Source organism: Daldinia vernicosa, assembly GCF_022497035.1.
Source record: "Daldinia vernicosa strain CBS 139.73 unplaced genomic scaffold F5Y00scaffold_14, whole genome shotgun sequence".
Lineage (NCBI taxonomy): Eukaryota > Fungi > Ascomycota > Sordariomycetes > Xylariales > Hypoxylaceae > Daldinia > Daldinia vernicosa.
In genome coordinates, this window is record NW_025953930.1 from 491,267 (window position 1) to 505,034 (window position 13,768).

General features: G+C 46.4%; 6 protein-coding genes across 6 annotated transcripts; 3 read left to right on the forward strand and 3 right to left on the reverse strand.

Moving 5' to 3' along the window:
- Nucleotides 1-3,283: 3,283 nt before the first annotated feature.
- F5Y00DRAFT_33664 (uncharacterized protein) lies at nucleotides 3,284-4,785 on the reverse strand. Its single transcript, XM_048013500.1, has 2 exons — nucleotides 4,357-4,785; nucleotides 3,284-4,284 (listed from the first exon to the last, which is right to left on the reverse strand). Exons 1-2 carry the CDS (start codon nucleotides 4,607-4,609, stop codon nucleotides 3,695-3,697), a joined length of 843 nt encoding a protein of 280 aa, XP_047866520.1. The 5' UTR covers nucleotides 4,610-4,785; the 3' UTR covers nucleotides 3,284-3,694.
- A 1,116-nt stretch (nucleotides 4,786-5,901) lies between these two features.
- On the forward strand, nucleotides 5,902-6,758 carry F5Y00DRAFT_232735 (uncharacterized protein). Its single transcript, XM_048007206.1, has 2 exons — nucleotides 5,902-6,211; nucleotides 6,266-6,758. Exons 1-2 carry the CDS (start codon nucleotides 6,142-6,144, stop codon nucleotides 6,532-6,534), a joined length of 339 nt encoding a protein of 112 aa, XP_047866521.1. The 5' UTR covers nucleotides 5,902-6,141; the 3' UTR covers nucleotides 6,535-6,758.
- Nucleotides 6,759-7,329: 571 nt separating this feature from the next.
- Nucleotides 7,330-9,041, reverse strand: F5Y00DRAFT_260466 (major facilitator superfamily protein; the record flags this gene model as incomplete). Its single annotated transcript, XM_048011019.1, has 4 exons — nucleotides 7,330-8,558; nucleotides 8,630-8,792; nucleotides 8,857-8,927; nucleotides 8,996-9,041. The coding sequence occupies 4 exons, from the start codon at nucleotides 9,039-9,041 to the stop codon at nucleotides 7,330-7,332; spliced, it is 1,509 nt and encodes a 502-aa protein (XP_047866522.1).
- A 173-nt stretch (nucleotides 9,042-9,214) lies between these two features.
- On the reverse strand, nucleotides 9,215-11,187 carry F5Y00DRAFT_33692 (putative allantoate permease). The gene is made up of 4 exons (XM_048013502.1): nucleotides 10,984-11,187; nucleotides 10,771-10,915; nucleotides 10,027-10,688; nucleotides 9,215-9,963 (listed from the first exon to the last, which is right to left on the reverse strand). The coding sequence occupies exons 1-4, from the start codon at nucleotides 10,994-10,996 to the stop codon at nucleotides 9,389-9,391; spliced, it is 1,395 nt and encodes a 464-aa protein (XP_047866523.1). The 5' UTR covers nucleotides 10,997-11,187; the 3' UTR covers nucleotides 9,215-9,388.
- A 50-nt stretch (nucleotides 11,188-11,237) lies between these two features.
- Nucleotides 11,238-11,762, forward strand: F5Y00DRAFT_33708 (uncharacterized protein). The gene has a single exon (XM_048013503.1). It carries the CDS (start codon nucleotides 11,415-11,417, stop codon nucleotides 11,676-11,678), a length of 264 nt encoding a protein of 87 aa, XP_047866524.1. The 5' UTR covers nucleotides 11,238-11,414; the 3' UTR covers nucleotides 11,679-11,762.
- On the forward strand, nucleotides 11,238-13,433 carry F5Y00DRAFT_232740 (uncharacterized protein). Its single transcript, XM_048007207.1, has 3 exons — nucleotides 11,238-12,574; nucleotides 12,669-13,120; nucleotides 13,174-13,433. Exons 1-2 carry the CDS (start codon nucleotides 11,847-11,849, stop codon nucleotides 13,105-13,107), a joined length of 1,167 nt encoding a protein of 388 aa, XP_047866525.1. The 5' UTR covers nucleotides 11,238-11,846; the 3' UTR covers nucleotides 13,108-13,120; nucleotides 13,174-13,433.
- The last annotated feature ends 335 nt before the right edge of the window (nucleotides 13,434-13,768 follow it).

Consider the following 13,768-nt stretch of genomic DNA (forward strand, 5'->3'; position numbering starts at 1 on the left):
GTCTGGCATCCTTTAAAGCCCCCATACGTTATGGGTAGAACACGCGAAAGTCTGTTAGACGTACAACTCGCAATCTGAGTTTAGCTCTGTACCTAGGTCTAGGGGAGCATCTACTACTGCTGGCCTGAAACTTGATTTTTCAAGAAAATTGGCTCTCTTAGGGCAGCACACTTCCTTCCTGAGGATGCCATTTAGAAATATAGAGAACTTTGCACAAGGGAGTTCTGTCATTACCCACAGGTCTTCGACTGCGCTCTCTCAAGAGCTAGAAGCCAAAGGATCTTATCACAGGAGGCTCTTCCTATCATCGGGGAGAGCTAAAATCATTTATCTAAACCCAACATAGATGTCGTCTTCCTTATGATTCCTATTGTCGAAATTTACTTTATAGCGAATAGTATGATATTGTCACAAGATATTGCCAAAAAATTCTGACGAGGCCGGAAGATCGATTACCAGCCCATCTGGGGGGTGGCTGAACAATTTTGGCGGATAACTAGCGACGAGTACTGTTCCGCTCTCTAGCGGGATGATCTTGTGTGCGGCCTTCTATTCAAGAGGCTCGAACACAGGCCCCCCAGCCCCTTTGCAACCTTGTTCATAACCCGTCCTGGTCATGGGCCAGTCCATCCAAGTCAAACTAGGGATATATCTAGAATATCCACGGGGAATTATAACACGAGTATGAAAGTCCGTAATTCCATTATATTACTAAGTGAATGTCTACTTTGTTGGTAGAGTTTGATGGAATCTCGCAAAAGCGCTGTAGCATCGGCATCTATAGAGTAGGATATAGACCTTATGCCATAAGTAAAACCTATAGCTTGGATAATTTAGAGATGGAGAAGATTGCACTGATTTAAGGAGGGAAATAGGGGGGTTATTCTAATACGGTTCACTTTAACAGCTCTATCATAGACTATGTTCCAGTTTAACCGCCCCTGGTATTGACTACTTCCCGACAATGAGTTGTGTGGTGAAATATAATCTATACCGTCGATTATCCCTTGTATCTACTGATATTCGATCTATATAGGAACTACATGGCTTCGCGCAGCGTTTGGCAAGACAAACTTTCTGTAACTTAGAAATGTAGCATTGCCCTACGTGATATTTAGATTATTCATATATAGCAGCAATCCAAATACATTCTACTGTTATTTCCACTCTTTAATATTTAGACATGAAGGGATACTATCTAAGCACGCATGCAACATCCCATCTTAACATTGCTATGGAGTTTAACATTTAGCACTACTTATTACAGCTTACCTACCTTTATTCACGATGGAGGCGCTCTGCACATGGGCTCGCGAACATCGCCATCAGCTACCTGGAGCCTTGTGCCGTTGCAGCAATAGAATTAAACACACTTCTAACCCCTAGCAACTTTTGCCATCTGTAGGGCGACTTAGCGTCGCGAGACTCCCTCTTCGTTGCCTAGCACCTGAGAGACCAGGTGGCAGAAACCTACCTAGGCAACGAGATACACCTGCCCAAGTACCTACCTCGAAATGAAGGTTATATATCCTAATTGCAGACAAACTCTCAACCGACGCCCCCCGCCCGGGCGACTTGAGGCCAGAGAAAACCCCACTGTGGTGTCTTATGCTGAACCGTTCTTCCCAAAAAAAGAACGTGACTTGACAGCAGATACCTAACGAAGCCGGTTTTTCGTAGGTCCTGGGTTCGAATCCCCTGCCCCTATCCGAGGGGATTCGAACCTGGGACTGAGCTTTTTGCTTTTTTATCTTTTTCTTGCTATTCTGAGCCGCGTGCGCTTGCATTGGAGTTTTAAGAAGCTTTTGAAAAAAGGTATGCATGCATGCACCATGGCCCGCCAACGATCTTGCCTACGGCCATGATGTCGCACTCTTCTTACTCTTAGTTAGAGACTTATTGGTAGATTGGAGATAGAATCAACGAAAGCCCTAGGAAAACACGCTTACGCGAAATTTCGTACATGGATAACAGTCGCCACTATATGAAATTAGTCACATCGAAGACACAATCCAAACAGATATTTCGGCCGATTATCTGAATTACTTAGACATCACATTCGGCCGAGTGCCCAGCCCATCAATAAATCGTTTCCGTATGCATCTACCGATAATCTGTCCTGTAGGATATTTTTAAATCCCTCTCCTCTAGTAGAATCGAGATCTCCCGAATAACTTGGCCGTAGTGATATGTATGATGAGGGGGTGAAATCCGCCAGGAAGTCGCCGAAGCGACAACGATATCTCCTGAGTTCATATGTATGTTGGTCTACTGTAGGTCTGGAACGCCACACCTATCGTATTGCGTCCGGAAACCTGCCACAGTTTCCAACAGATTCTTCGGGCATGCCTATCACCACAGACGGCTACTATGTATGTATGTACATGTAGGCGGTTTGCAGAGGCACTAAGCTTTTAGTTTTAGTTTTATTAGGTAGGGTGACAGTGAAAGTAGCGAAATTCTTCATCTTTCCATCAAATTAATGAATTAATGGGCCGGTATTCGAAGGATTCATGTATGCACCCCCAAGATGTAACATATAAATCCTCCGCCGTCTCAATCCGAAGTGATTGAATCCTTGCTGGTGGGTCGTCCGCGTGGGCTAAGGAGGCTGATGTATTATACATAAAATGTATGCATAAAACTGCGCCGGCTCTGCCTGTCAGCCTGTTCGCGGTTCCTCCCGTTTGGATCTGGTACACAGCGTCACGATTAAGCTTCCGTATGCCGTAATAGTAGGCGATGATATGATTCTTGCGGGATGCATGGGGTTGGATTGCATACTTGGAGATACTTGAAGCGAAGCATCGTCATATATTTTGGGAAGCATTATTGTCTGCGATGTAACGGGACTGAATGGTATTTCCGGTTATCTTGTGGTCATTAACTTCTATGTACTATGTATGCAGACTGCTATGTATGATAGCAAGCCTGCAAGTCTAAGGCACACGAGTGGCATTGCTATGGTGGCAATGTGGTAGGTAATGTGGACTTCATACATAGCGAGCAGCAGGGAACCTTTGCACAGGACAGAGACGTTGGTACCGAGAACTGTCACAATACGGTTAGGCGTGATATGTCGAGCCAATGGAGCCTTGATCTTACATGCATGTGCACGGCACGATCATCTCCCTTTAAAGCCCTGTCAAGTCAAGCCACTCCCGCCTTTAGACTCGGGTATTCGACTCCTCCATGCAAGTAAGAGTTATGCGGTCGCAAATCCAGTTGGTTTACCAGTCCGACGTTGCAGTACATTTGATATAAGGTCTGTTGTTCGCCTGGGCGGGCTTTATTTTCGACAGTGCCATCATTGGTATTGCGTTTCTAGCCCTTAATCGCCTACGAATAAAACTATGAGTAAATTATGGAATGCTTTTTCCTTTTTTTTTTTCTCTATTCGGGCCGTTGCGGCTGATTGACTCAAGATGTTTATTTGTCAGATCTGTTTTGTAGTTGTCCAAGTAGGAAGGTCTCGAGAAAAGTACTACGTATTATTTATTAAATTTGGGGACTAAGAACTATGAAGATGATTCGTCAGGATACTCATTCTAGACTTAGCCCTTTATGTTGTGACCTCGTTCCGCTGCCGAGCGAGGTTGTTCAACTTTCTCACTGCATGGACTCGGCCGTTGCCGACAACCTATCATTTCTCAAATCTCTACATAGGTACCCTCCATGTTTCGAATTCTAGGTATCAAGGATTCCATGGTAGACTTTCCTGTCCTTCAGGTTGCTTCCATTTGAAACCATCCGGGATTTCAACTGCTCGGTCTCGCAACCACTCTTGCGCCACATCCCAATTCACACACTTGTGCATGGCATTGGAATTGGGAGTCGGATTTTGATGCTCCAAGACCCAATCATACGTCACCAAACCTGTATCGAAGTTACACATGATGCTCTGCCTGATGTAGTCCACACAATGCTCAAAATGCCGCTCATATAGCTCTGGAACATCTTGCACCTTGCGTAAGACATCCGGGAAGTAAGTACGATGATGGTCTTGCCAGAGGAAATGCAGACAATGAAGTTGATGCGTCCCGACTGTCGTTACCATGTATCCACCTCCAGCTTCTTCAGGAAACTGGACTGCGGTACGGGTTGAGTGGTTGACTTTCTCATAGTCTGATGCGGACACGGCGATCATCCCATATTGCATAATTGAGTGCCAAGCCTCTTCAACGGCTGGGGTTGGTGGACCTTTGAAGGGAGACTCATACCAAAGTGACCCGTTGAACCGGACCGTGATGTAGGGCTGAGTACTCAATGCCTCGTTGACAGGGGCTGATGGGAAGTTGTAAGTTTAACCGCTAACATGTGACAGAAGTAAGATAGGAGGAGAATCCGGGTGCTTACAGTAGTAGTTATGCATGTCCCAACATCTTGCAGCTATGATAGCACCGTCATAGGAGCGTATCAAAAGGATTGATAGACTGATAATAGCAACCAAGCTCACAGCATGAGCAATCCAATGATTCTTTCGAGTCCGGTTACGTGTCGTGCAATGTTTGCATTCAACGTATTCCTCTTCTTTATCATCAGCGGGTGTTGCTGAAGGAGAGTCTAAGGAAGAGCCCGAAAGGGGGCGATAAGCAAATTCCCGAGGCATGATCTCAGGTGATATTGAGATGTGAATTGGTGGTAATGGGATTTAGAAGAGCCACCTGGTGTAGTGAATAAGTAGTTGGATGGTAGTAAAAGTGTTGGTGACGTTTTCCATAAGCACTTATGGATAGAGCTTCTAAGCTTCAACCTCGCACGATGATACTCGTCTTAGAAGGAGCGGACTTTGTTATCATTCGCTGCGGTAAAGGTACTTTAGTGTTGCTGGTATTGAAGGTGGATCTAGGTACAATCTTGCGATGGATCGTCTATAAAGATTTTTTGGAGTTGGTTGAATTCCCCGCATTTGCTTACAGTACGTCTGCTTGCATCTGGATTCTGCAGTGATATGTTATCTTTTCAAATCTTGGGCTTGGGAACTCTCCCTTGAGGATCCCTGCCGGTAGTGATCGAGTGCCAGGGTTCGTATCGTGAGTATTTGCCGTCCATCGTCACGAAGATGGTTTGATAGCAGAATGTTTCTGTTGATGATGTGACGATATCTTCGGTGGCTATTTCATCGATTGTTTCCCCATTCATATCTCTCCGAAGCTTACAAGCCCACCTCTGCTTACGTGGGACAGGTTTAGCCAGAAGGAAAGCGTATGTGGGGGGTATAGCATATGCATTGTAGCACTTGAGATGATGTGATAACTTGGACCGACCTACCTCATAGGTTGGCTTGGCCATGGCACTGCAACTCCCTAAGTTTATATTTCGAACTATTAACTTAAAGTGAACCTCAACGGAGTCGGTTAGGTCTTGCTCTCCACATGTAAGCCGGCCTAATGTGTAGTTCTTCGCTAAGCAATGAGTGACCTGCAAGTTTATATGTCTCCATACATAGCGATTTCGCCCGTGGGGAGCGGGGATGGGACTTTCTGCTTGGATCAGCCTTAAGAAGTAGCGGGCATGGTAACTATATACCGAACGATATTGTACAAGACTGATGAGGTAGGTATCCCATTGACGGCCGGACATGGGTCCTAAAAAAAATCCACACTTCATCCATCACTTTATCCAATAACTTTCAAAAATCAAACTCGCTACCACAAAAAGGCTTACGATCTAATCCACAACAACCAAAATAAGATCTTCATTTCTTTATTTTATTCGTTAAAAATGTAGAATATTTAAGACCCATGTTTGGTTTTCGATGAAATACTTACTATGTAGGAAAGCTATGTCTTCAAGTGCGAGGGAGACACGGTGGGTACCTTATACTAAGGTATGTTCAATCAGAATTCATGATAGCTATTTTGGATCAATCAAGTTGCTCGGATTTTGGAGGGTTGACCCGCCGTGTCTCCCTCGCACTTGAGGACATACACTAGGTGAAGTATGTATATTTTTTAGGACTTATGTCCGGCTGTTAATGGGATATAAATGGTATAAATGGCATGTTATTCGAAATGCCATTCCGATTATTTTCCTACTTCAACCATCATCAGAATTCGCACTGCTTGTTTGTTACAGATTATTTCGAGTGAATCTGCCCTTTCTACTTCCAGCAGCTACTTAGACGCCTGACTCTCCACCATGAAGAGCTTCGTCCTACTCCCACTAATCGCCGCGATTGCGATCGCTGCTCCGGCGCCGAAGCCTAAGAGTATGTCTCCCAGATTATAAAGTGATCATTAGTAGTAGATGCTAACGTCGTTAGACTTCGAGGCCGATCCCGCACTCACCATCGGGACCCCAGACGACTCATCATATGCGACTAAGCGGGAGACGTTTGAGGCCGACCCATTACTACAAGTTGGGGATTCGGATGAGTCTTCATATGCCGAGAAGAGGACCAACTTTGAGGCCGACCCATTGCTGCACATTGGAAGCTCGGAGGAGTCCTCGTACGCTGAGAAGAGGGCTAACTTTGAGTCGGACCCCGCGCTTCAGGTTGGGGATAGCGTTGAATCTTCATACGCTGAGTAAAAGGATCACGATTTTAGGTCTAGCCTAGAGAGGGGGAAATAATTAATTGCTTGCCTAACGCTCTAGGGTAGCGGTAATCACTCGTTATATTCATATTTGGGATGGTTGTAAACTCAGGTGCCTAGGTTATTCATACATTAGGTACACTAGATATGAACATATGAACATAAATGTGGCAAAAGGTCTTAATTCCATTGCATTATTGAAAAGGCGCCACATCTCTAGCCTTACGTAACATCAATGTACCCCACAGCGGGAGCTAATGCAACATTATATAGTGGGTCTCGTGTAGTACATAGGTAGGTACAATGCCGTCTTATGTACAGAATATTGTCTGCTGAGTCGTACGTACGCAGTAGAAGCTTTTTGCTTGATGAATGATAAGTGGCAATTGCTACACACCTAGCACATCTCTACAGAGTTGTTAATTCCCCGACCTGAGGGAGTAAAAGATCAGCAGGTGGAATTGTGTTGGAGTGCAGGTTGGTTGATATCAGCTGAGTAGTATTACTTCAGAATAAGCTTAAAGGGGAGGGGGAGGGGGCATCTTAACGCTGAATCAATCCCCGATGTTACTTCTGTGCGACCATCCTCCGGCTGGGCGTGACATGCTGCTTGTGTGATTGGTGGATTCTAAAGTAAGGGAGAACTAGTCCTTTGAATTTCTATGGGGCTTCTTAGTTACTACGCAAATTTATACATAATCCCAGCCATTCAGGTTATGACAAAGCTATGTACCTCATACATAATACATACATATTTAGCATGTGCAACGTGTTGTCGGAATTAGCTCGGTCAAAGGGGAACCACCATGTTACCACCCTCACCCTCATCCTCGTCCTTCATACGTGCTAACTTCTGGCAGAAAGAACTGCGCCTTCTCATGGCCGGACCCCAGCGAATAAAGGCGAACGGGATCGGAGTCAAAGCAACGCATAAGCATCCTAGTAATGTACAAGCCCAATCGGTACCTAGATTCTCATACAGCGGATATGTGGTAAGAGGAATAATAACCGCTGCGAAAATATTTCGCGTAAAGACGCTCGACGCTAACGCCGATGCGCTGTAAATGCCGTATGCATCCGTGAGGTAGTTGTTTAGTGCTAGAAATGTGAGATCGATGCCGATGCCTAACGATATGCCTGATAACGCGGGAACGGCCCAATGGACGGTAGGTCGAGCAGTCCACCCTAGCCAGAATTCGGACAATGCGAACAGGGGACCACCAAGACAGGCCAGTGGAAGTCGTCGGTACTCCTCCTGGAGAGCCCATGGCCTTCCTCTTTCGACACTTTTTTTATGAAACTTATCCCAAGCTACAAATATAGCAATGGCAAAAATCCCTCCGACACCAGTAGGGATAAACATCAAAGCAGAAACTCCACTGGACATGGCATATGTACCGCGGAAAATGACTGGATACGCCCCAAAGTAGAGGAAGTAGATTACATATTGATAGAGGATGAAGAGATCCGTGAAGAAAACAAGCGGTTCCGAGAGAATGCGGATGGGACGTGCCAAAATTCTTACTCGATCCCGTATACCTAATCGCGTTTTAGTAATGACAGAGCCGACTAATTGATGCGATTTCGTCTTTGTAGCACTTTTTACAGCGCGGGCGTTGACTACAGGAGCGAACGTTTCGGGCACGAAAAGTAGCATAGGCCAGTTAGCACCAGCGAGAATCAAGGCGCTCCAGAACTGCCATTGCCAAACTTTTGTTGAGGTGAATCCAGACATGATAGGACCCACGAGGGGTCCAATGTTACTTGTAAGACCGAGCATCGTCATGGCCAGACCGCGGGGCCCCAGATCGGGATAGATATCACAGAAAAGGCCGCCTGAAACAGTCTGCGGTGCAGCCGCGCCGCAGCCCAGCAGGAATCGGAAGAAGAGAAACACTGGCCAGTTTGGTGCCAGGGCACATCCAAGTGTGAATGCAGTGTAGATGCCGAAGGATACCAGGAAGACCGGACGACGACCCCACGATTCAGAGAGCGGGGCGAATATTATGGGCCCGAAGACTTGGTAAAGAGGTCTGTTAGAATAGATCTTGCTACCCAAACATATCATTCATATGGGGGAGTTCACCTACTATAACCAATGAGGAAAACAGCTACTGGTAATGGCTTCTGGAGTTCAGACGTAACGCCAAAATGAGCATTCAACGTATCTCCTGCTCCGCTGGGGAGAGAGGACCCCAATGTAACATTGAAGTTCATGAGGATGACGGTCGTAGAGATGAACAGTTTCCGTGCCTGCATGCCGGCATACGTTAACACCGATGACTGACTATTCGACGATCGAGTGGTGGAAGCTTACCGTTGACAGACCTGCAGCCAGCTCGGCAGGAGCCGAACTAGCTGCTACAGGTTCTGTAGATACAACATGGACTAGTTATTACTTTCATCAATATGTATAAACGGGGATATGGATATTCGTAGCATAAGTATAAGCGCACCTTCAGAGCTCTTTAAACCGAGGCCGGATTCTGGTTCGGCAGCCATGTGAATATGTGGGAAAATTAAATCTATGATCTAACTGATATAATGCTCTAAGAAATATGATCTAAAAGATATGATCTAAAAGATAATGATATGGGGACAATATAAACCACCTGCTCGTTTGTTTACTACGGCAGGCGGATATTATAGGTTTTATATCCAGTAAATGTACCTGACATGGCGGAGCCACAAGCGGTGTTACACTCCCTTACGTTGGTTGTATCTGTGGTTGTATCTGCGGTTGTATCTGCGGGCCTTTCGGTACTATCGAGTCCAAGTTCTACCGGTTAGACCGATGTGTTATCACCCATCACCCGTCACTCGTCACCCGCAGATTCGGCGAAGTACATCTACAATGACAGATCATGCTTCTTCTCGGTTCCGCCATCATGTTGTACCCTGCGCCTCTCCCTCAGTATAAGTAGTGCATAGCAGAGATTTGCCGCAACCCCCACCGCCGCGACCGCCATACACGCCGAGTAGCCGGGATGATAATATGGAGCGTCTCTTGGTAGAAATGAGAAAGGGGCCAGTATTCCACCCGTATTACCAAAGCTGATCATCCACGCTGAACCAATGCTTCGTTGCTTATGTCCTTGGAGATTCATAAGATACCAGCAAATCACTACGGGACCCGCACTGAAGGCACCCATACAGACTAAGCAAAGTCCTGCATACTGCACTGAGAAGTTCGAATGCGTCGTCATCAAAATCGCAAGTCCTGCGATGAGAACAGCGATTGGGAACATAATAAATGGAAGACGACTATCTGTTCGGTCCGACAGATATGTTAATACGAGACACAATCCGAGCGCAGCTGCAAATGGGGGGATTGAATGCAGTTGTGTTTGGACTACTGAGTATCCGAGCGTCTTGACGATTGTGGGTGTGAAATAGGCGAATGCATAAACCGGAACGACAACACCTGATAGGACTTAGCACGGGATTATTGGGGAGATGCAAGTTGGAAGTTGGAGTAAAAACATACAGAAGTACATTATCGCACCGAGGTAATTCTTGGGATCCTTGAAGAACTCAATAATATCTTTCCCAGTGATCTTCTCTTCCGTAGTCTCCTCCGTACGAGTTTTTCTCAGAACGAATTGTTTCTCTCTTTCAGATAACCACTTTGTCTCGGCAGGGAAATCACTGACGAAGAAATACCCCGCGATAGCGACTAGAATAGTTAGGATGCCTTCTAATATAAAAATCCACCTCCAGTTACTTATGCCTCGTATCCCGTCCATTTCTGCGATCGCAGAGGCCAGGAGACCACCGAAGGCAGAAGCTAGGATGACGGAGCAAAAATAAACGGTGAACCGTTTCTGCGACTCTTGCCGCTTATACCAGAAACTGATTAAATAGAAACTCCCCGGGAAGATGCCAGCTTCAAAGAATCCAAGTAAGAAGCGCGTCGCGAGCAGGCCGCTGTAGTTCCGGATGAAGCCCTGACCCAGCATGACAACGCCGAAACAGAGGATGCAAAGAGACAGCCATACATGAGGGCTAAATCGCTTCATTAAAATGTTTGAAGGTATTTCGAAAACAATATAAGGAACGAAGAACACGGCCAGCGCAATGTTAGGTTGTTGGCCAGTCAATCCCAACTCCTCTGGTAATCTCATAGTGAGAGCATTTGATATGTTCGCCCTGAAAAGCCGCCAGGTCAATCGGGGAATTCTCATGCGCACGAGTACGAGCACGAGCATGAGCATGAGCACGAGAAACTCACCTATCAAGAAAGGCTGCAACATAGATCAGGAAGAGCATGGGGAGCACGTGGAGGTCGATCTTGCGCATCAACTTTGACGCTTCGGCCTCCGACAGGGTGTCGGGGTCGTCAGGTAACGTCGAGGTAGACTCGGTTGCATCGCGGTCTGAGCATGTTAGCTTAGCATCATCTGTCGACGGTAACAATTAATATATATTGAGGTGGCGTGCGTACCTGGAGTGCCCATTATTGCTCAGCTGGTAATGGTAATACAAGAGGGTTGAAAAAAAAGAAGAAAAAGAAACTTGGAAAAGGTAACCCAACGGCTTCGATGGTTAGATTGTCTACAAAAGTGCCCGATTGCCAATGGAGGGAGGGTATCATAAACAACGTGGCGAAGGATTGAAGGAGCCCGGGGTAAGTAACCCGAAAGAGACAGCGCTTCCTCAGATACCACGGACTCGTTTAAAAAGAATTGTCTCGATGCACCTGGGATTCCGTCTCGGCGCTTTGTATATTACATTACATCTCTACGAAGTGTTGCATTACGTGCAGTTCAGCATGCCATGAGCAAACATCTAGAACGATAATTGCGACTCGGGTGGCATGTAGGTAAACCGGACTACTGGATCAGCACGTTGTTCATCTTGTCTAACTATCTGGGTATGCATTGCCCGATCGCCTTGTATGACTTGTATGAGCGACTATTTGCGAATGGGTTATTATTAATTAGCTGCGTGGGAGGAGTTACAGCAGGCAGGATATCATATATCATCTCCGCGTTGGTGCACTGCATATCATTAACGGATGCAAAGACCCATGCTGCCATGGAACACCTGCATGGAAAGCTGGAAAGGAGGCGCTATGTATGGATGGTGCAGATGGTGTCAGCTTTTATGCAATACAACGTGGGGAGGGGGGCTGAATAAAAGAGGTATGGTACTCATTACCGAAAACAATACCTAGGACATAAGCAGTATGTATTCCCTACCATGTGGGAATTGGAGTTGATTAAGAATATGATCCTACTGCTTTATATATGCAGTAGTGAATCTCACTAGGCCCGTTCTCTCTCTCACTCCGCTTGACTTCGTGTCATGGCCCCCAGAATGTCAGAGACCTCGACGGTTCCTACACCCACTTTTACGCCGGCTCTGGAGCCGCCGCCTGGTGTGCAGTCCAATCCCGACCATCCGGCTTCCTTAGCTGGACTCGCCGACATCACGATAGGGATATGCATTCCATTTGTTACCGTATTCTTCATTCTACGATGCTATGCCCGTATCGCTATTAAGCGCGTATGGATCTTCGAAGATTTTATAGTGACGGCCGCGTGGGCTGGCACCATTGCCTACTGCGGCATTATGAGGGCTACCATGTCCCATCACGGTGGTCAGCACGGTTGGGATATCACGCCGGCTCAACTCCACGAAGCCTCGTACTGGTTTAACGTTGCGTCCATCGAGTACGGCGTCATGATCGGAGTTACCAAGCTTGCGGTTCTCTGGTTATATCGCCGCGTCTTCTCGCCTATCCGATGGAGCATATTCGACATCGCCATCGTCACGCTTATCGTTCTTATTACCGGCTTCTACGGGATAACCACTTTCGTCAAGATTTTCGAGTGTACACCTCGTGAGAAGATCTGGAATAAGACGCTCCCTGGGACATGCGTGCAGACGAATCTGATATTAAACGTCAGCGGTGGTTTCAACACAGTGACTGATTTCTTGATTCTATTGCTTCCCGTCCACGCTGTGCGCCAGCTCCAGATGGATAAACTAAAGCAGACTCTTGTCGTCTTGGCATTTACCTTTGGTCTATGGTATGTCTCTATTTCTTTCGCAAGAGAAGAACGCAGATCCTTGAGGCAGAGAAGATGTTCGAAACGACTATGATCGCATACTTATCGCGTACAGCGCTCCCATTTTTGCGACGATCGGCTTCGTCGTGCGTCTCAAGAACAGCGGCAACCCCGATACATCGTGGAGGCAACCCGAGATTCTCCTGTGGGGAGCAGCGGAACTCGCCTCCGGCAACCTGTGCGTCTGCTTCCCCGAGCTCGCGTTCCTCTTCCGGAAACGAAACCGCAAGGCCAACACTCCGAATCGCCCGACCGCCTCTCAAGTCAGGGGCTGGAACGAATCGAAAGGGTCATCCCATCCACCATCGGACCCATACTTTACCAAGAGTCTCATGGGTACGATGTTTAGCACGAATGGAGATGGACCGTACATCGAGCTGCAAGACCACGGCAATGATGTGAATGTGACGCCAATGGGGCATCTATCACACAGAGAAAAGCCGGAGGAAGGTGTTGTAATAATAAGAAATGAAGTTACTGTCGAGCGTCAATAGCGTTCTACTAGTTGTAAGAGCTTCCCTATACTACTACTTGTCTGTTACTTATACCTTTGCCAATAGGGGTTCTCGGGGTCGGAGTTAGCGTAATCTGCACAAAGGGTTCAGTGCCAAGTCAGCATATGGGTTTTGGGAAATGAAGAGAAGGTCTTCGATCGGACTGGATGGGAAACGGTGGGATTTTTTGATAGTTGACGAATATTCTGTGGCTTTACGATGTGCTGTTATATCACGCTTCGGGTCGGTGCTTATAGCTCTGTTCTCGCAATGTATATCCTGATACCATAACAACTCTCATTAAGAATCGATAACACTTGTCAGAAGTGAGGATTCTGGCTTCCTATCGAGCGATATCTTTGGTCCAAGTACATTGCTAGAATCAACTACGATAAAGCTTTCGAATTCTTCGGTTAGTATTAAAGCCTCTGGTGACATAATGACTTGACAGGATTTCCTTCAAACACAGGTGTTATCGAAATCCGCCCAGAGCTATTATATTACAACTTAACCACATTCATCACCTATTGCATTTGGCTGCTTTATAATGTTGGCATGTATACCCTCTTTATCTGCTAAGCAACGCCCTGTATCGTCATTATCTCATCGGCGCCGGGTGATCCTGTAGCAGACTCTGAAGTGAATGTCTACTCCATAAGCC

Coding starts and splice junctions, on each gene's coding strand:
- F5Y00DRAFT_232740 (XM_048007207.1), top strand. CDS start 11,847: ATGGCCCCCAGAATGTCAGAGACCTCGACGGTTCCTACACCCACTTTT. Junction 12,575..12,668: donor GCATTTACCTTTGGTCTATG/GTATGTCTCTAT, acceptor TATCGCGTACAG/CGCTCCCATTTTTGCGACGA.
- F5Y00DRAFT_33692 (XM_048013502.1), bottom strand. Junction 10,689..10,770: donor GTTGCAGCCTTTCTTGATAG/GTGAGTTTCTCG, acceptor GCGGCTTTTCAG/GGCGAACATATCAAATGCTC. Junction 9,964..10,026: donor CGGTGCGATAATGTACTTCT/GTATGTTTTTAC, acceptor AAGTCCTATCAG/GTGTTGTCGTTCCGGTTTAT.
- F5Y00DRAFT_33664 (XM_048013500.1), bottom strand. CDS start 4,609: ATGCCTCGGGAATTTGCTTATCGCCCCCTTTCGGGCTCTTCCTTAGAC. Junction 4,285..4,356: donor GGACATGCATAACTACTACT/GTAAGCACCCGG, acceptor ACTTCCCATCAG/CCCCTGTCAACGAGGCATTG.
- F5Y00DRAFT_33708 (XM_048013503.1), top strand. CDS start 11,415: ATGCATTGCCCGATCGCCTTGTATGACTTGTATGAGCGACTATTTGCG.
- F5Y00DRAFT_232735 (XM_048007206.1), top strand. CDS start 6,142: ATGAAGAGCTTCGTCCTACTCCCACTAATCGCCGCGATTGCGATCGCT. Junction 6,212..6,265: donor TCCGGCGCCGAAGCCTAAGA/GTATGTCTCCCA, acceptor TAACGTCGTTAG/ACTTCGAGGCCGATCCCGCA.